General features: G+C 44.3%; 1 protein-coding gene across 1 annotated transcript in view; it reads left to right on the forward strand.

Annotated features, from left to right (window-relative positions):
* The first annotated feature begins 887 nt into the window (after positions 1–887).
* LOC102811174 (carcinoembryonic antigen-related cell adhesion molecule 5-like) overlaps positions 888–21,664 on the forward strand; it is a 112,429-nt gene continuing 91,652 nt past the window's right edge. The window contains 7 exon segments of the mRNA XM_006871508.1: positions 888–951; positions 1,760–2,119; positions 8,916–9,194; positions 9,599–9,853; positions 11,705–11,983; positions 12,872–12,954; positions 13,038–13,056. Coding sequence (XP_006871570.1) covers positions 888–951; positions 1,760–2,119; positions 8,916–9,194; positions 9,599–9,853; positions 11,705–11,983; positions 12,872–12,954; positions 13,038–13,056 — 1,339 coding nt within the window.

A 21,664-nucleotide genomic window follows, 5' to 3' on the forward strand; every position in this document is an offset into this window, starting at 1 on the left:
TTTTGAGATATTTTTGTTCTTGTTGTTAAGTGCCGTCAAGTTGGTTCCAACTCATAGCGGCCCTGTATAGAGTTTCCTAGGAGCAGCTGGTGGGTTTGAACTGACGACCTTGTGGTTCACAGTCCAGTGCTTATCCTATAGCGCCACACCAGATACAAGAGAGATTGAATACGCAAGCAGAGCTCAGAGCAACCAAGGAAGAAGAACCAAGAGTAGAGTGTGTTCCTGCACCTCCTAGAAAGATCCAAGGAAAGACTGATGTCAAGACACATGTAGATCTCCAAGCAATGCTGGACCTACAGATGCTGAAAAGAAGCAAGGACCTTTCTGTAGAGCCAACAGAAAGAGAAAAACTTCCTCTAGAGCCAACACTCTGAATGTGGACATCTAGCCTCCTAGACTGTGAGAATAAATGTCTGCTTGTTAAAGCCAGCCACTTGTGGTATTTCAGTTCTAGCAGCGCTAGAGACCTCAGACAAAAAGGGAACTACAGGGGAGAGCTGAACATGCGTTCTGAGCCAGAACTCAGGGGAATTCACAGGTCCAGAGGGTGAGGCCCCAAACTTCGTGCTCACCACAACAATCAGGGTGGGGTTGGGAGGTGGATCAAGGCTGAGAAGGCAGAGGTACAACAGCTCCCAAGGAACCTAAATGAAGAAAGGGAAAGGAAAATAGGGAACTTAGACTCAGGAATGAAAGAGGAGGGGAGAAAAGAGGTGCCCTAGGGGAGACCCTGCCCTCATCCCACATGACCTAAGGAAGCCCCTTCTCAGTACGGAGGGAGGAAGCACAGCAGAGCAGGCACGTCTAGGACAGCTGAGCTCGTGTGAGTGGTTCTGGAGTTGGATTTCGCCACAGAGAGAACAGAAAGCAGACATCAGAGACCCATGGAGCCCCTCTCAGTTGCTCCCCACAAAGGGTGCATTTCCTGGAAGCAAGTACTACTCACAGGTGAGAGGGGACAACTCCTTGGAATGGGGGAGGGCTGGAGAACAAAGACTAGATGGGGCTTCCTGGAGAGGTCAGAAGTCTGGGAGGTGACAGAAATCTCCCTGTGGAGCTCCAGTGGAGAGAACACAGGAGGGGGAGGGTCCAGACACAGGAAATACCAATGAACTGAAATTGGTAAGGGGGAGTAAAATCTCATGTAATACACATTTTTCCAAATTAGCCATCCCTAGATAATCAACTTTGAAAACGGATGACAGAATAAAATTTATGTTCATATCACACCTAGCAAAAGTCTTAACAATATGTACAACATTGTCCTTACCTATCTATTTCAGAAATGGGAAATACACACCCTGACACCAAAACTTGGAAGGGCCCTGGGTTCATCTCCCAGGTACTGACAGGCCAGGCTAAGCACTAGGGGTGCACAGAAGAAGACAAGCCTCTGCCTTCATAAAGCTCAGCTCTAGAGGAGAGGGACCTGTGATGTCAGGTGTTGATAAGTGCCGTAGAGGACAAACAGCAGGGAAATGTCTGAAAGTGAGGACCGAGGGTCTGTAGATGAGGTGTCAGGGAAGACAACAAGCAAGGATGTGAGCAGGTACATGAGGGCAGTGAGTTAGAGAGTTGTGTAGACACCTGGGGTGGGGGCGGGGGGATATGAGAAAAAGGAATTAAGTTCAAAGTCATTGTTGACCTTGGGAAGCACACACACCCCATGTTCAAGGGCTGAAAAGGACATGCTCAGACTCAAGAGTCCCAACTTGGCATTCCAATTGCTGATTGATTTCTCTCTCTTTCCTCCTAGTCTCACTTATAATCTTCTGGAGCCTGCTCATCACAGCCCAGAGCACTGTTGAATCAGTGCCCTTCAATGCTACTGAAGGGAAGGATGTTCTTCTACTTGTCCACAACCTTTCAGTAGATGCCTTCAGCTATAGCTGGTACAAAGGGAAACGTTTAGACACAGAAGATCAAATGGCAGCATATGCAATACAAACTCAATCAAATATTTCAGGGCCTGCCTACAACGGTAGACAGACAATATATTCCAATGGGTCTCTGCTCTTTCAGAATGTCACTCTGAAAGACACAGGAATCTACACACTACAAATAACAAAGACAAATGGTCTGCTTGAGACATTAACTGGACAGATCCGTGTATACTGTGAGTAATTCCTCTGTCATCTGGGTGTGGAGTGGGTTAATTTTAATGTAAAGATAAGGATTGACAGGTCTGAACTCTTTGCTGTGCTTACACCCCTCTGCATTCCATTCTTGGAGGTCTGAGCATTTTGATCAGAATTCACGAATTGAAATCTTGCTGACATCCACACAGAGAGTAGAGGGGACTTATGGGGAGTAACTCAGAGTTCACTCAGTCATCCTCCCGGGGCTCCTTTGAATGAACTTGTCCTGGGAAGACTTTGGAGGACTATGTCACACCCTGGCTTCAGGGGCCCCTGGAAGAAGCTCAACTACAGGTGGTCCTGAGGAACCTGTATTGAGGGTTGGTCCTGACTTCAGGTGGTCCTGAGGAACCTGTATTGAGGGTTGGGGAGTAGCCTCTGGGTGAAGCTGACTGGTAGCAATAGTTTCCTCCCCGTAAATTGACTGCTCAAGTTGTTGGGGTAGGTTGGCAGCCAGGACTGTTCTGAGGGATATTCTAAGAAGTTTCTGAGCTGTATCTCTTACCTTAGACTCAGTTTGGAGTCTACAGATGGACATGTACCCCAGGTCATTAGCCAACTGCCCTGGGGTAGAGGTGGGGGACTAGAAGATTCCACAGGAAGGTCGGCAGCTATAGGAAGAAGGAAAATGGGAGCTGATACTACAGGCAGCTCCTTTTCCTCCTGAGGAAGCCCTCTCAGTGAGGCAAACAATAATTTTGTGTTGTTGGGTACCCCATTGAGTCATTTCCAACGCATAATGATCCTACGCACAATAGAACAAAGTCCCACCCAGTCCTGAGCCACCCTCACAATCTTTGTTGTGTTTATTCACTGTTGCAACCTTCGGGTCAGTTCATTTTGGGGCTTTCCTCTTTTGGGATGATCCTCTACTTTACCAAGCATGATGTCCTGTTTTAGGGACTGCTCCATCATGACAACATGACAAAAGTACAAACGGTCAAGTCTTGCATCCTCGCTTTTAAGGAGAATTCTGAATTTACTTCCAAGACAAATTTGTTTGTTCTTCTGGAAGTCCATGGTACTTTTAATATTCTTCTCCAACATCATAACTCAAATGCATCAATTCTTTTTTGGTGTTCTTTATTCTTTGTCTAACTTTCACATGAATATGATGTGATTGAAAATACCATGACTTAAGTCAGGCCCACCTTAGTCCTCAATGTGACATCTTTGCTCTTTAAAGAGGCCTTTTGTCCAACCAAAATCCTTGGATTTCTTAAATGCTGCTTTCATTAGCAATGATGGTGGATCCAAGTAAAATGAAATCCTTGACAACTCCATTCTTTTCTCTGTTTATCACGATGATATTTATTGGTCCAGTTGTGAGGATTTTACTTTTCTTGACACTGAGTTGTAATCCATACTCAAGGCTGTATTCTCTGATCTTCATCCGCAAGTGCTGCAAGTCCTCTTCACGTTCAGAAAGCAAGATTGTGTCACCTGCATATCACAGGTTGTTAATGAAATTTCCTCTACTCCTAATGCCACATGTTTCTTCATATAGTCCATTTTCTTAGATTATTTGCTCAACATAGCTTGAATAAGTATGGTGAAAGGATACAACCCTGACACAAACCTTTCCTAGTTGTAAACCATTCAGAATCATCTTGATCTACCTGAAAAATTGCCTCTTGGTCTATAAACAGGTTCTTCCTGAGCAGAGGCAAGTTTTCTGGAATTCCCATTCTTCACAATGTTATCCATAGCTTGTTATGGTCCACACAGTTGAATGCCTTTGCATAGTCAATAAAACATAAGTAGACATCTTTCTGGTATTCTCTGCTTTCAGTCAAGCTCTATCTGATACCAGCAGTGATATCCCTCATTCTGAAGCAGGCTTGAATTTCTGACAGCTCCCTTTCAAAGTGCTGCTGCATCTGGTGTTGAATTAACTTCAGGAAAATTATACTTGCATGTGTTATTGATGATATTGTTCAATAATTTCTATATTCTGTTGGGTCACCTTTCTTTGGAATGGGCACAAATGTGGATTTCTTCCTCTTGATTGACTAGAAGTGTATTCCAAATTTCTTGACATAGATTATTGAGGTTTTTTTTGTTTATTTTGTTTTGTTTGTTTGTTTCGATGTTGTTTTATTTACTTATTTTTTAATGTTTTATTGTGAAGTATGTGAGAGCTTAGATGGGAGAACATTAGTTTTACGTTCATCCTATCGTATATCATTTCATTGCCATGGTTACAATCCCCTCATGCATCATCAACAAACCAAAGGGTAAACCCTGTCAAGTCTGCCCCCGGGTCATCAGCACACAGCCCATCTCCCTCTCTGAGTCTAGAGTCTCCAGCCGCTCCATCTCTCCATGTCATCATCTCTGCCTCCATCTCTGGTGTCACTGTTTCTCTGGGTAGAGTTCCGCACTCGGCTCTTCTCCCAGATTATTGAGTTTTGAATTTATGTTTGTCAAAGCCATCTACTTGTGGTATTTTGGCTACAGAGCAGCACTAGAGAACTAAGACAGAGGGGGACTTCCAGAGAGAACGGAATGTGTATCCTGACCCAGAACTCAGAGAAATGCACAGGTTCAGAACTGAGACCTCAAGCTTTGTGCTTACCACAACAATCAGGGTGGGGCTGGGTCAAGGCTGAGAAGAGAGAGGTGCAACAGTTCCCAGGGAAATGAAATGAAGAAAGGAAAAGGAAAGAGGGGAACTTAGACTCAGGAATGAAAGAGGAGAGGAGAAAAGAGGTTCTTCAAAAGCACAATTAAATGTTCTGAAATACCCAAACTTTGCAACATCATTCATAGCTTGTTATGGTCCACACAGTTGAATGCCTTTGCATAGTCAATAAAACGTAAGTAAACATCTTTCTGGTATTCTCTGCTCTCAGTCAAGATCCATCTGATGTCAACAGTGATATCATTGCTTTTTAATGCATTAAAGAGGTTTAATGTCTGGGAAATGGTAAAGAATGAAGATATCAGGCTAAGTGGAAGCCCCTGTGAGAACTCTATTGATCATCAATATACTGATGTCACCAGGAGAACAAGCTTCAACTGTGTTCTTGTCCAGGGTTTTATCCTTAAAAATGCCAGCACATGGGACAGCCATGTAGGATGGAATGCATCTCCTAGATTTACTCTCTACACTGTTCCAATCAGGAAGTCATAGGCAGGGGGAACAAGCCTGAAGTCCCCAAGGCACAGAGGCACATTTTACACTTGACTAACACCCTTATCCTTGGTATGAGGTTCACAGTCCACCAGAGGTTGTGAGACCTTTCTCCACAGAAGAGCTTCTTCACCATGTGCTATTGATTAGGTTTACCTGTGAAGTGACTAAGTATACCCCCTGCTTCATGGGCATGAGTGCTCTTCATCACAACAGCATGGACACAAGGTAGGGTCCTCTTGGATTAGAGATGCATGAGCCACTGTCCTGTAAGTGAGACTCTGCTCAGTTTGAAGTTTCATTTCTAAAACATGTCCATTTTCTTGGCGCTTTATAGGAGTTAATGACATACCATACATTATATGTTATAACAATATATTGTTGGTGCTATTGAAGCAGTTCCAACTCATAGTGTACAACAGTATGAAACACTGTCCAGTCCTACACCATCCTCACAATTATTGTTAAGGTGGAGCCCACTGATGTAGCCACTGTGTCAGTCCATCCATTGAGGAGCTTCCTGTTTTTGTTTACCTTCTACTTTCTTGAGCATGGATGTCCTTCTTCAGGGATTGGTTCCTTTGATAACATGTCAAAGTATATAAGACAGTCTTGTCATCCTCATTCTAAGAATCATTCTGGATGTACTTCTTCCAAGACTGATTTATTCATTATTCTGGAAGTCCATAATATATTTAATGATCTTTGCCAACACCATAATTCAGATGCATCAACTCATCTTCAGTCTTTATTATTCACTGTCCAGCTTTCACATCATATTGTTATTGTTGTTGTTAAGTGCAGTTGAGTCAATTTACTCTTAGGGTTTCTGAAGGCTCTAAATCTTTACAGGAACAGCATTCCCTCACATCATATTCATATGAGGCAATTGAAAATACCATGTCTTGGGTCAGGTGCACCTTATTCTTCAAAGTGACATCTTTGTTCTTTAACACATTACAGAGATTTTCTGCAGCAGATTTGCCCCCAAACAATATATCATCTGGTCTCTTAATGCTGCTTCCATGGGCGTTGGTTGTGAATCCAAGTAAAATGAAATCCTTGATAACTTCAATCTTTTCTACAATTATTTCGATATTGCTTATTCGTTCAGTTGTGAGGACTTTTCTTTCCTTTATGTTGAGGTGTAATCCATAGGGAGGGCTGTAAGTCTTTCATCTTTATCAGTACGTATTTCAAATCCTCTTCATTTTTTGGCAAGCAAGGTTCTATCATCTGTACATCACAGGTTGTTGATGGATCTTCCTATAGTCATGATACACATTCTTCTTCATATGGTCCAGTTTCTCCTATTATTTGCTCAGCATACAGATGGAGTAAGTGTAGTGAAAGGATACAACCCTGACCCATACTTTTCCTGATTTCAAATCGCAGAGTCTCCCTTATTTTGTTTGAAATACCAGTTGGTCTATGCACAGATTCTGCATGGGTATAATTAAGTGTTCTGGAATTTCCATTCTTTCCAAAGTTATCCATAATTTGTTATGATCCAAGCAGTCAAATACTTTTTTATAGTCAATGAAATGCATGTAACATCTTTCTGGTATTCTCTGCTTTCAGCCAAGATCTATCTGACACCAGCAATGATATCCTCATTCCATATCCTCTTCCAACTCTAGCTTGAATCTCTGGCGGTTCTCTGATAATGTACTGTTGTACTGCTATTTGGAATGTTGTTAAGCACCATAGAGTCGGTTCTGACCTCATAGTGACCTTGTAAAGGGTTTCCAAGGAGTAGTTGGTGGGTTTGAACCACTGAGCTTGCTGTTCAAATTGACCTTGTGGCTCAGAACTTTAGATTGCCTTCAGTAAAATATTCCTTGTATGTGATATTAATAAGATTGTTCAATAAATGCTATACTCTATTTGGATCACCTTTCTTTGGAATGGTTATGAATATAGATTGCTTCCAGTCAGTTGGCGAGGTAGCTGTCTTCCAGGTTTCTTGGAATAGATTAGTTAGTCCCTCTAGTGCTGCATTAATTTGCTGAAACATTTCTATTGGTTTTTCACCAATTCCTCTAGCCTTGCTTTTCACTAACACCTTCAGTGCAGCTTGGACTTCCTCCTTCAGTACCATTGGTTCTTGATCATATGCTACCTCTTGAAATAATTGAACATCAACCAATTTTTTTTGATACAGTGACTATATTTCTTCCATCTTCATTTGAAGTCTTCCTATATCATTAAAAAATTTTGCCCATAGAATCCTTCAAATTTGCAACTTTAGACTTGAATTTTTTTCTCTCGTTCTTTCAGTTTGAGAAATACCAAGTATTTTCTTCCCTTTTGGTTTTCTAGCTCTAAATCTTTGCATGTTTCATTATAACACTTTATTTTATCTTTTTGAACTGTTCTTTGAAATTTTCTCTTCAGCTCTTTTACTTCATCATATCTTCCTTTCACTTTAGCTACTCTAAGTTCAAGAGCAAGTTCCAGAGTCTCCTGACATTCATTTTGGTCTTTTCTCTCTTTCCCGTCTTTTAAATCACTTTTTGCTTTCTTTCTGGATAATGTACTTGATGTCATCCCACAACTCATCTGGTCTACAGTTATTAGTGTTCAGTGTGTCAAATCTATTCTTAAGATGGTCTCTAAACTCAAGTGGGATGTACTGAAGTCTTAGCATTCTGGTTATGAGTTGGGCTGCTAATCTCAAGGTCAGTAGCTGGAAACTACCAGCTGTTCCATGGGAGAAAGATGAGGTTTTCTGTTTCCGTAAAGATTTATAGCTTTGGAAATCCTATACAGGGTGGTTATGAGTCAAAACTGACTCCACAGCACAAAATCACCACCACTACCACCAGAATGATTCTAATTTTGTTCAGCTTCAACTTGAACTTGCATATGAGCAAGTTGATGGATTGTTCCATAGTCGGCCCTTAGTTTGTTCTGACATATGATATTGAGCTTCTCTATCATCTCTTCCCAGAGATGTAGTCTATTTTATTCCTGTGTTTCAAACTTCTATCATGCAATCTCCAATGTCATTTCTATCACCAAGGCCTATTTTCCAACCACTGACCCTTCCTCTTTGTTTCCACCTTTTGTATTTCACTCATCAATAATTATCAATACATCTTGATTACATGTTTGATCGATTTCAGATTACAGAAGTTGATTAAAAAAAAAAAAAAAAAAACCTCTCCAATTTCTTCATTTTTGGCATTAGTGAGAAGTCCCATAAATACCCACCCACTTCTATAATATTCTTGAAAAGGGAAGCCTCAGAAAATACAGCAGAGTCAGACAATGTAGAATTGTATAACTGGAAGGTACTTCAGACAGCTCACATTCCAGGTGAGGGAACTTAGATTGGTCAAGACTTCAGGTAGTCAGGGATCAAGTCTGTGACATGCCCCCTAACCATCCTGTGTTTTCCATCATCACATGCTGCATTTATTTAATGCTTGGGTTTTCCCAGAGAAAAAGCAGGCAAGCCTCACATTCTGAATGCTCAGTTTGTATTGCATTTGCTTTGTAATACAAATGCCTGCCGTATTCTTTTAAGGATAAATGTGTTGACTTCGAGGTGAGAGATACCCATTCTTATTGAAAGATGTATTTGGAGAAATTCAAGGCACTGAACAAAGCAATCTTCTCTGTTATTTGCACAGCGGAGATACTCAGACCCTTCATCACAAGCAACAACTCCAACCCCATGGAAGACAAGGACTCTGTAACTTTGACATGTGAACCAAACTACCAGAACACAACCTATCTGTGGTTGATAAACAATCAAAACCTCCCAGACAGCACCAGATTGGAGTTGACTATGGATAACAGAACTCTCACTATATATAGTGTCACAAGGAATGACACAGGACCCTATGTGTGTGGAACCTGGAGTCCAGTGAGTGCCCATCATAGTGACCCGTTCACTCTGAATGTTCTCTGTGAGTAACTTCTGTTCCCACATGGCACAGGCTTTCAATCCAAGTCCACACTGCCAGAGACCAGGCTATACCATTCTCTGTCAGGTTCAAGTACATGGGACCCACAGTCCCTGGTCACCCAACTGGCCTTGACTTCCATTTACAGGCACATCTGGGCAGACTCACCCATGCAGCCAGATAATGACAGGAGGGTCTTCTGGGCCTGTGTTGAGATTCTCTGGGTCCACTCCTGTGATGGGAAAAACAAGTTGTTGGTCTCAGAATCAGGCTTTTGAACAAGGAGGTTTATTATTTTGAACTTTCTAAAACAAGGCTTGGCAGGTTACTGTGGTCCTTTATCAGACCAAGAGCTTCCCCTTCCCTCTGGATACATCATAATGTTTGTTTTATTCTGTTTGCTCCAGATGGCCCGGACACTCCTACAGTTTCCCCATCACATTCATATTACCCTCCAGGAGCCACACTCAACCTTTCCTGCCATGTGGCATCCAACCCACCTGCACAGTATTCTTGGTTTATCAATGGGAGTCTCCAGAAACACATACAAAAGCTCTTTATTCCCAACATCGGGGCAAAAGATAGTGGATGCTACACCTGTCTTGTCCACAACCCTGCCACTGGCATCAGCAGAACCAAGGTTAAGATGATCACAGTCTCTGGTAAGTATCTCCCTGGAGCTTTGATGCTGAGCTCAGGGATGGAAGTCTGTCCGGCTTCATGAAAGAGTCACAAAGAGGGTATTCCCCATCCTGTGTTCCTTGGGTACACACAAATCCCAATATTATTCCTGAGTACTCCCACCACATCTGTGCAGACTATTCCTACCTTTGCTCTGCTTATTTCTTAGGGCAGACTTTGGGTTCAACTTGGTATGAAAGAAGTGGATGCTCTCAACTCCAGAAACCCTGTACAATGGGAGGGAGAGAGAAAGGTTATTAGGATAAAGATGCTTCTCTCCATCACTGTTGCTGTTTTTGAGTGCCTTTGAGTCAATTCCGACCCATAGGAATCCTGTATAGGGTTCCCAAGGAGCATCTGGTGAGCTTGAACCGCCGACCTTGCAGTTCAAATGGCTTTGCAGTCTGGCACATTAACCCACAGCACCACACTCTCTCCATCGCTAGGCATGTCCATTTCTGTCACCTCTCTCTTTTCCTTCACTGACTCCATGTGCTACCAGGAACAAACAAGGCTTTGAAACAAGCTCATGCTTTTTCTCCCAAATGAGAGGATGGAACAGTCTCAGGCAGGGTGATGGAAAGGATGGGACTCTGTCTCACTTCTCTACTCCATACTTCCCAGGACACTGACCCTATTCTGACATCATCTAAGATTGGACTGGGGAGGATGGAACAGGTGCATGTGAACCATGTCCTAATCTTATTGAAAAGTACAGCCCCTGGATCCAGAGAAACCTGGGCTTCTGTTTCAGGGAAAGGGAGAAAAGTTCTAGTTTCCTGGCAGGTGTATCTGAGACCTGGCGTGGCTCTGAAGTCACAGCTGTATATGCTGAGGTAACACGGTCACAGATGATGCACAAGGGAAAATGATAAATTATGAATGCCAGGAAAAGTAGGTAGATTCATCCATGAATCTTTTCATAGGGGGAGGGGAGAGAATTGTATAGTTTATGTTGTTGTTGTTGTTGTTGTTGTTGTTATGTGCTGTGGAGTCGGTTCCAACTCATAGTGACCCTGTACAGGGTTTCTGAGGTTGTAAATCTTTATGGAAGCAGAAAGCCTCATCTTTCTCTGGCGGAACAGCTGGTAGTTTTCGAACTGCTGATCCTGAGGTTAGCAGCCCGATTCGTCACCACTACACTAAGGGCTAAAGCTGTAACAACTTCTCTCGAGATCTCCATCACCTGATACTCAATCCACAAATCAGAAAGTAAAAGTCTTTTTCAGATTAGCAAATCCTTTAAATTGGAAACTCTCCATTTCCAAAAGTTTTGAAGACTGGGTTAGGCCATCTTCAATACCCTGTAAATTGTTGACCAAAATCAAAATACCTTCCCTTCCTCAAATTAATCTACCCTTGGTAGTGCTGTGGGTTAGGTGTTGGGCTGCTAACCAAAAATTCAGTGGTTCAAATCCACCTGCCACTCAACAGGGGACAGATGAGGCCATCTGCCTTCCCTACATACATGAAAGTGTCTATGAGAGAGGGGCTCTTACCTTATAAAGTCATAGGAGAACCTGAGAAAGGAACACACAAAGGTCCAAGGGTCATTATTCTACCTGATGACAAGGTTGCTGAACACATGGGCTGAGAAGATGTTTAAATCCCAGCCAGGGGGGCTGCACCTGTTTCCTCAGAAGAAGAAACCTGCTCTGTCCTCACAGATCATCACCTGGGCAGACACGAGACCTCTGCAGAGGGCCAGGACCTCCTGTGTGTCACTTTGCAGGGCTCACTGTTGGGTTTGTAAGCTGCCTGAGATCTTCTAGGAAGGAGAGTGATCGTACCCCAGATCCCCTCTCACAGTCACCTCCTCTGTTTCTCCACAGAGTTGGTAACAAAACCCACCATCCAAGCCAGCAACATCACAGTCACAGAACATGAAGGCCCCGTAGTCCTGAAATGCTTGGCCAAACACAATGACATCTCCATCCAGTGGGTCTTCAAAGGGCAGAGCCTGAGGCTCACAGAGAGGATGACTCTGTCCCAGGATAACAGCTCCCTCACCATAGACTGCGTCAAGAGGGAGGATGCTGGGAATTATCAGTGTGAGGTCTTCAATCCTGTCAGTTTCAGCAAAAGTGACCCCCTCACCCTGACTGTAAAATGTGAGCATATCTTCATCCCTTCCTATTGGAAAATCTCAATGTTTTTATTTGCAGTATGGTGGATGTGATGAACATTACAGAGTAGTTGTGAATAGCCAGTGGAAAGAGGACTGGAAAAACCTTCCACAATTGTACTCTGACACTAAATGTCATTGTCATTAGAGTTGGCACAAAGTCACGTTCACCTCCTGTCCCAGCACTCTGGGTCTCAGCTGCACCCTCTCCATAGTAGAAGGGACACGGCTCCCTCCCACAAACAGGCAGTGTCCGTGGGCAAGGACGCGGGGCTTTGAACACTGCTCAGCACAAGGTCAGCTCTCAAGCTTCTCCAGCGATACGTGCGGGAAGGCACTTGGACTTAACCATGGCAAAGAGACTAGACAAGAGAACATTCAAATGATGATAATATGCAGACAAAATGTATTTTATACAATGCAATCTGCCCACAAGGTCTCAGTCCAAGGGTGGGGAGAGGGCTTGTAGAATCAAGGAACTGAGAAACTGGGACAAGGTACAAAAGTTGAGGGAAAGGGACTTTCTTGGGGGGAGGTTCCCGTTCCACCCACATTCCACCCTACTTAAACCCTCCTGGTTGGCTTCTCCCTAAAGTGCAGATTGCAATTCAGGACTCTGGACATCGATGTCTCTGCAGGAAGAGGGTCTCCCATTACTGATACCTAACAGACAGACGGTGACACTTAGCAACAACAACACCAATGCAGACAGATATTGACAATGGGAAGGTCTCTGTCCATGAGGTGTCATCACTGCCTGGGAAAGATGCATCCAGGACCACCTGCTTGTTAGGAACACATCCCAGGCTGAATCACAATGGGGTGAACCTCAAATGATGAATCTCAGACTTCTCTCCCTCTCTGTCCACTGCAGATGATGAGTCTGAAGTAGGCTGGGACATCTCTGATGGAGTCATCGCTGCCATAGTGATTGCAGTCACTGTCGGGATGCTTTTGGTGGCCACTCTGGGATATTTTTTGCTCCTCAACAGGACTAGAGGGTATGATGGCTCATGTGCTACCTCATCTCCCACTTCTAGGCTATCCCTAAGCCAGGAGGTAGAAGGCCCCATCCTCATATTCTGGACTTGCTCCCCTCCACCTCCCTACCACCCAAGAATCTTCCCCTCTCCCTCCATCTCATCATTTTCCACCTCTCTCACTGTGTGCTGACCACAGACTGTGTCCTCAGTCTCGTCATCTATAAATTAGGAACAATTATAGCCCCATTCCTCAGTGCGGTCCTAGTTCATCCACACAGCAAACCAACTGCATGCAGTATTTGGGAGGTAATTGGTGTTCAGTTGATGCACCTACTATTGTTGATTTAAATCCACCCAACTTGGTGAATGGAAACTCCTTTCTTGTATTCTGGGCCAGCTTCCTCCTGCATCAGCACTGGAATGAAGACCCTTTCCTTTGGGACCATGGCAGATATGGCTTCTATTCAGCTCTTTCCCTGTCTTACCACTGAAGTGATGGGAAGAGGACATGGAACCCCTCCTTATCCTATGTTTTGACTCATAACACTGTGCTGTCACACCACACCCTCAAAAATAACCTGATCTTTCCTAGGGCCAGTAGCCAAAGTGACCGTGAAAATCAGCAGCTCCCAGCATCTATCCCCGTTAAATACACATTCAGTCTGTTAAGCTGGGTGCCCCGAGGCCTCCCCTCAGTGTCCATCCCTGTTCATTTCATCCTGGGTCCTCTAACCTTAGCCTGTGGCTTCAGGAAGGAGAGCATAGAGCCCTCAGGGCAGATGGTCCATGTCCTGACCTATGGGGCTTGGGACCAGGAACACTTCTTGGCCTCACATATTCCCTAAGGTGCAAGGGTCTCTCTCTCCAGGAGATGCTCTCATCTCCTTGGATCTTTAGTTCCTTTACATCCCTGAGTGCTAACTCCTCTCTCTTGTCCCCAGGTCACAGTCCATCTGACAACTCTACCTTCCTGGTAAGACCATCTCTTTTTTTATTCCATCACCATGGGGAGGCTCTGGGCATGAGAACTGGCCAACTCCTCTCATGAAACAGATTCAACACTCCTTTCAATAAAGCCAGGACAGAGTTAGTCTGAGCCCACACTGTGTGCACTCAGTTAAGTGAGAACCTGGAATCCAACAAGGGACACAGAGCAGCACCGGCAGTAGTCAGAGGTCCGGTATGACAATGAGGATGCAGTAGGAAGACGCAGGTTTTAGACCGATGCACAAGAAGCAGAGATGACCGTTTCTGAGGAGATTTGACCTAAAAATCCAGGGGTATGAGCTCTGAGCTATCAGGGACAAGAACCTTCCAGACTAAGCCATGGCAGCTGCCCACTTGGGCCTCAGCCTTAATGATTCTTCCTGACTATTCCCTGAAGTCCCTTCTGTCTCCCTCACCAGAACCCTCTGTATAGCAGCTAGTCAGCTGTTCTCATCTATGAGGTGAGTGTGAGCCATGAATGTTCTAGGTCTACAGGCTCAAGGGAGTCTCAGAACCTCCCCTCCCCTGCACCAGATTGCTTTGAATTCAGGAAACAACAATAAAGATGGGGCTGGGATGGTGAGCAGTGGGGGCAGGGATGGTGAGCAGTGGAGCCTGGGAGCAGGGACCTCCTTGAGTATAGCCAGACCCACAACAGAGAAAACCTAAGTGAGACACAGAGCCAAGGAGAAGCTAAAACATGTTCTGAGACTAGAAGAAACCCCAAAGTCTTTTGGTTCTTCTCCTTTTTTGCAAAACAGGAATTGATTGTGTTTGACAAAAACATTTCCTGCCAGATCCATCCCAAAGCTGACGTGACTCCTTAGGTGTCTCCAGGAACTGCTGAGAAAACCTTGACTACCTCAAGGTTCAGACTGTGGGAACGTGGCAGGAGTCTGAACAATATTATCATCTCTGAGCCTTGAGGAGACCTGAGAGCAGGGGTGGAGGCAGGGGGGTCCCCCTTAGCTCTCTGAAGACCTAGAAAGGCTGCTCTTGTCTCACACAGAAACAAGACAAAGGCCTCCTGTCCCACCCTACCAGAAAGTGAGGAGCCTCCAGGAAAAGTGAACCTATGACCCACCATTGATTATACAGAATAACTCTGAATAAAGAAGATTCTTCCTCCTCGTTTTCTTTCTTTCTGCATGTGGAAACATTCTCATCACAAAATTTTATCTGAAGCTCCAGGTTCTTCTCTCCTAGGGCCCACAGGGATATATTATATCGAAATGACTCCAACCCCTGTTTTTATTCTGACAGAGAAGATTTGAAGGTGGATACAGGTAGGAACATGCTCGACAGGAAAGGGTGGTTTCCACAAGAGCCAGGCTCAGCCCAGAGAACTCTGCCCTGTCCCCACACTGCCCCAAAGACCCGGGGACCCTGGACAGCTCCCAGCTTTGCCTTATGGGTAATTCAGATAGCAGAGGAAATGGAGCCATGTGCAGGCCTCACAAAGATGACCATGGAGGAACAACCATGTGGGTGGAAATATTATAGGGATGGACTTTTCTAAGCCTCTGGTGTCCTGGGCCCTCCTGTCCTTTCATTCAAGACCCAGATGGTTCCCAACTGACACACTGTCCTTCACAAATAAATTCACTTGTCCCCAGATCCAGGATCCCCAGGCAGCACCTCTGTCCTCCTCGGTCTCAAAAGCCAGCCCTCTGACCAGCTCTATCTCAGAGATGAGGAGGATAGTGAGAGAATGTTGGAGTAACTGACACAGGGGATGACCCAGAATCCAGGACCCCAGCACTGGTCCTTACAGCCATTGTCATGAATTCTAGACCATGCTTCTGTCAGTTCTGGAAACAAAGCTGGTCTGTTTGCTAAAACATGAAGCCCACAGGCCACAAGGCTCTTCAACCATTTTCTGCCATGAAGTAAAAACAATCACAATATAAAAACAGCCACATCATAATTTAACCCTAAATGACTTCTAACCAACACACATATATCATTGAATTGAAAAAACAATCCCTCTCCCCCCACCTTAGGGACATTTTATCATCACTTTCACCACGAAACACGTGGTCAGAATAGTCCTGGCTGTGCCGACTACAGTGTCAGTTACAGCGTGTGTCCACAGTATAGTCACTGATCTGAGAGACGGAGACCATGGCCCATCCACACTCCTTCCAATCCCTCTCATCCTCTTCCTTGTTAATAATACTCAGATGTGAAGAAGAAACATAACATGAGAAAATTCACAAATCAATAAGAATTCATGATGGTCAGTTCCATGGACATTGTGACTGGGAGGCTCACTCGTGGGTACCACAGCAGGAAGCACACAGAAGTGACTGCTGGAGAGGCCTCTCATTTCTGTTCCCCAGGAAAAAGGAAGCAATGAGTGAGAACGTTACTACAGGGGTAACTCCAACTATTTCCTAACTGATAAATTACAAACTCATAGCACATGCTTGAACCTTAGGGTTCCAGGGACATTCCTGGACAACATCCAGCATGGTGGATTGCTGCACCCATGTTGCTTCAGGAAGGCTGAGAGCCTGATACAGCTTCAAAGTGAATCTCCATGCCTGAGTCACAGGCCTCCCTGACAAAGCAATGAGAATTTCATGGTTAACTTCTGGCCTCAGAGTCTGACCTTGAAACCACAGTCCCTCACCTAGCCTGGAGTTCCCCTTGAGCACAGTCTTCCTCCTGAGCCATGGCTGTGTCCCCAGGGTTGCAGGATAGAGCCAAATCTGGGAGATAATTGGTGCTCAGCTAGTGTGCCTCCTATTACTTATTTAAATCCACCTAACATGGTCTATGGGAATTCCATACTTGTGTTCTGGATCCCTGCTGGGTCAGGTTTCTTTTGGGACGGCATCTGCCTGAGGATTTTTTCTGAAGGAAATATAGAAAGGCCTTTAGAAGCTACACTTGCCCAGGACAAATGTCGCTTCTTGAGGCTTTTCTATATTCAGCAACCCTCTTTGGGTCTTTCCTTCCCATCACTGGAGTGATGGAGAGAGGAATTGTCCACCCCCTGCTAGAAATGGAGTCCCCCTCTCCTCCTTGTCCTCTGTAACCACAAATAACCTGTCCTTTTCTAGGGTCAGCAGCAAAAGTGACCTTGGAAATTAGCAGACTCCAGCATCTAACCCCAGTGAGTGCGCATTCAGCATGGCGATCTGGGTGCCCCTGAGGCCTCTGAGTTCATTTGTGTATTGCCTCTAAATTATCCCAACCCCTGTTTCTATTCTTTGGCTAAGTAGGTGAGAATAGGACCAAGCTCATGTGAAAGGGTGATTTTCACAAGAGCCAGACTCGGGAAGGAGAACTGCAATGTACTCACATTGAATCTCCAAGTGTCCATTTCTGCCCACTGCCCACTGGGGTCTCTGATATATGCCTGTGGTTCAGAGATGGGAACCTTCAGAACAGAGGGCTTCAGAGTGACCATGTCAGTCCTGACCTGTGGGGTCTGGGACCAGGAATACACCTTGGTCTCACTTATTTCCTTTTGGTCCCTAAAATGGCCCAAGGGTCTCTCTCCAGGAGATGCTCCCAATTCTTGGATCTCTGGAGACTGAGGACCCACCAGTTCCTCTTACTCCAAGGGAGCCCAAGGTAGCACTCCTGTGAGTGCTAACCCCAGATAATTATCTGCTCCCCAGGTAATGATCAATCTGGAAGTTCTGCCTCCTTGGTAAGACTATCCCCCTTCCACCCTCTCACAGTAGGTTCCATCTGTGCCAGCTCTGGCCAACCCGCCACACAGTACAAACCTACCACTTTTTCCAGAAAAGAGCTCCATCCTGACCAGAATCTGGGCCTCCTTTCCGGAGTAGGGACTACCCCACACCCTGTCCTGAACCCACATTATGCCCATTCAGTTGTCTTAAAAGAGGACCTGGAGTCCAGCAAGGAACACAGAGCGATCCCAGCAGCAGCCAGGGCTCCCAGGATAACAAGAGCGAGTGTTGGGGATGCAGTGAAAGGCACCAGATGTTATGGTGCAGTTGGGAGGCTGATGCTCAAGGAAGCAGAGATGATCACTTTTGATGAGAAGTGACCTAGGACCTGGGCGCCTACTCATTTGTGCCTCTGCCCTAACAATCTTCCCTGCCTGTCCCCTGAAGTCCCGTCTCTCTTCTTCGCCAGGATCCCCTATACAGCAACTAGACAGTTGTTCCCATCTATGAGGTGAGTGTGGGCTGTGAACGTTCTGGACCTACCCCACTCCACACTGGACTGTGTTTTGAATTCAGGAAACAGCAGTAAAGATGGGAGCAGGGGTGATGAACAGAGAGGGGGTCTGGGAGCGGGAGCTCTCTGAGTAAAGTCAAGCCCACCACAGAGAAAACCTGAGTGAGACACAGAGCCTGGAATATGCTCTGACGTTACAAGAGACTCGGGCTTTTTGTTTTCTCTCTCTCTCTCTCTCTCTTTCTCTCTCTCTCTCTCTCTCTCTCTCTTTTTAATTTACTGCCAGATCTACCCCAAAGCAAAAGTGGCTCTAAGAACTGCTCCATAAGGGTTAAGGAGAGGTGACCACTTTAGCCCTGAGCTCATGCAGGACCAGGACAAAGGTCTCCCATTGCTCCCACATCAAATAGTGAGGACTTTCAGGAAAAGTGAACTCTGGGCATAATCTACGCACCATAGATTACCTGGGAAACATCTGAATAAAGAGGACAGCCTCTCTTATTTTCTCTCTTTCTGCTCATAGAAAATTTTTCTTAACACACACACACAAAAATCACCTGAAACTCTGGGTCCATTCTCTTGTCACAATGAATCTCCCTGCCCCTGAGATATGCCCCTGGGGCCTCAGGGCCATAGTCCCAGGAGATACCAAGAGTAATTGGCATAACATAGGCCACACACCAAAAAAATGTTGTACATCCCTACTTTGGTAACTAGAGACTAGGGTCTTAAAAGCTCATGAGCAGCCATCTTTGGTGCAACTATTGGTCTTCTTTCCTGAAGAAAAAAGAGTGATGAAAATTGAAGACACATAGAAACAATTAGTCCTATGAATGAATGAACCATATCAACATCAGTCTCCATGACCCAGAAGAATGAGCTGGTGCCTGGACATCATTACCAACTGTTCTGAAAGGGAATACATTAAAAAGGTCCTAGATAAAGTGGGAGGAAAAGGTGGAACAAAACTCAAAATCATAATTTTTATTTTTAAGACCAGACTTACTAGTCAAATGGAGACTATGATCCTTAGTCACCCTTCAGGTCTGAAACTGAACTCACCCTCTTGACTCAATTCTAATTCAAACAATAGATATGTCAATAAAGAGAACAACAAGGAGGAAAAGGTGGTCCATTTCTGGGGGATTCATCTCTCAGAACCTCGTGAATAGCAGTGGAACATTTCTGATATAGTGCCAGAAGATGAGCCCCTCCGGTTGGAAGGCACTGAAAACACTATTGAATGAGAGCTGACTGCCCAACTTAGAGTTGACCTTAGTGACATGGATAGAGTAAAGCTTTCAGGACCTTCATTTACTGATGGGGCATGACGCTAAATGAGAAGAAATAGCTGCAAATATCTAATAATTGGAACATGAAATGTGTGGTGTATGAATCTAAGAAAACTGGAATTCATCAGAATGAAATGGAACTCGTAAAAATAGATAACACAGTAAGAAAATGGGATAAGTGATGTTACAATGTGAGAATTACAAGCAATGACACGAAACAAAATGCATATGAACTATTAAAGAAAAACTGATCTGCTCCATAATCCTTCAACCAATTCACAATAAAAAATAAAGTACTTAAAATAACCAAATCATGATTTAACCTTAAATGACCTCTTAGGCAATATGCATACAACATTAGATTGGAAAAATGCCCCCTCTCAGGTTCTTTTTATCATCACTTTCACCAGAAACCACACGAGGTCAACAAGCACTTGGCTGTTATTACCACAACCTGAGTTACAGCCTTAATGTCCAAAGTACATTCACTGATTTGGAACACAGGTATAAAGCTCCACCCACACTCCCTTCAGCTCCTCTCATTCCCTTCATTGTTAATTATGTCCAGTTATGAAGAAGAAATATAACACACAACAATAATTCATGGCCGTCAGCACCACGGACAGCGTGTAATGCACCTCACTCCCAAGTCCTACAGCAGAAGGATAACGAGGTGAGTGCTGGAAAGCCCTCCCACTACGGGAGAAAGATGCAATGAGTGAGAATGTTACTATGAGGAAACCCCAACTGTATCCTAATTTACAAATTATGAACTCATTGCATGCATCTGGACCTTCAGGCTGTTGGCACATTACTTGCAACATCTGGCATGGCTGGTTGCTACACACAGTCTGAGGGCCTGCTCCAGCCTCACAATGAATCTCCCTGCCCCTGAGATACAAGCCTCTCTGAAGAAAGTAAGAAACTTTCTTCATTAATTCCTTTTTCTCATCTGAAAAGGCACAGTTTTTTAAAAAATCACAAAGGTGAGTCAAAAATTATCCACACTCCGGTTATATTAACATGCCCATCCTTGTCCATGGCTGCTGGAAACATTTATTATGTATATGGAATGATTCTGTTGAAAAGGATGAGTGACAGTGGATTATGTGGCAAATCATTTGCGAATCAGCCATGGCTCTGCCTATGAAATCATCCATGACAGACATGGGTTTTGAAAAATTTGTGCAAATTCTTCTCTGCTTCTAGGCTGTCTCCATCTTTTTGCTATTTTGAACAATGTGGCAATGAGCATCAGTGAGTGTATGTCTATTCGTATCATAGCTCTTCTTTCTTGAGGATATATACCAAATAGAAAAGGAACCCTGGTAGCAAAGTGGCTATGAGTCAGGCTGCTAACCTCAAGGCCGACAGTTCAAAACTACCAACCATTCCGTAGGAGAAAGATGAGACTTTCTGCTCCTGTAAAGATTTACAGCCTCAGAAACCCTATGCAGGGTCACTATGAATCAGAGCTGATTCCACGGCACATAACCATCACCACCAGCACACTAAGAAGAAAGATTGTTGGGTCATATAGTGTTTCTATAAATTTAGAGATTAGCCTCTTGTCTGATACGTTATGGTCAAAACATTTTTCCTAGTTTGTGGGTTCTCCTCTTACTCTTTTGATGCACATAAGTGTCTGATTTTTAGGAGGCCCCATTCATCTATGCTGTCTTCTGCTATTTGTGTGAATTCTTATGTGTTTTATATTTATAGCATGAATCAGAGCTCCTAAGTTTAATTAATATTTTTTCATTGATGATTTTTATAGTTCTAGGTTTTACATTTATGTCTTTATTCCACACTGAGTTTGTTTTTGTATATGGTGTGAGACATGGGTCTGTTTCACTTTTCTGCAAATGGATTTCCAGTTTTGCCTGTACCATTTGTTAGAGAGACTTTCTCTTCCCAGCTTAATGTGTTTTGGTCTTTTGTTAAAGATCCATTGAGTGTGGTAGTGGTGGTGGTGGTGGTTATGTACCGTGGAGTCTATTCCAACTCATAGCAACCCTGTATAGGGCCTTCAAGGCTGTAAATATTTATGGGAACAGAAAGCCCATCTTTCTCCCATGGAACCGCTGGTAGTTTCAAACTGCTGACCATAAGATTAACAGCCCGGCTCATAACCACTGTGCTACCAGAGCTCCTTAATTGAGTGCTATGGTTGTTGTTAGGTGCCATCGAGTTGGCACCGACTCATAACGACCCTATGCACAGCAGAACAAAACAATGTCC

The sequence above is a fragment of the Chrysochloris asiatica genome, unplaced genomic scaffold (genome assembly GCF_000296735.1).
Source record: "Chrysochloris asiatica unplaced genomic scaffold, ChrAsi1.0 scaffold00168, whole genome shotgun sequence".
NCBI lineage: Eukaryota > Metazoa > Chordata > Mammalia > Afrosoricida > Chrysochloridae > Chrysochloris > Chrysochloris asiatica.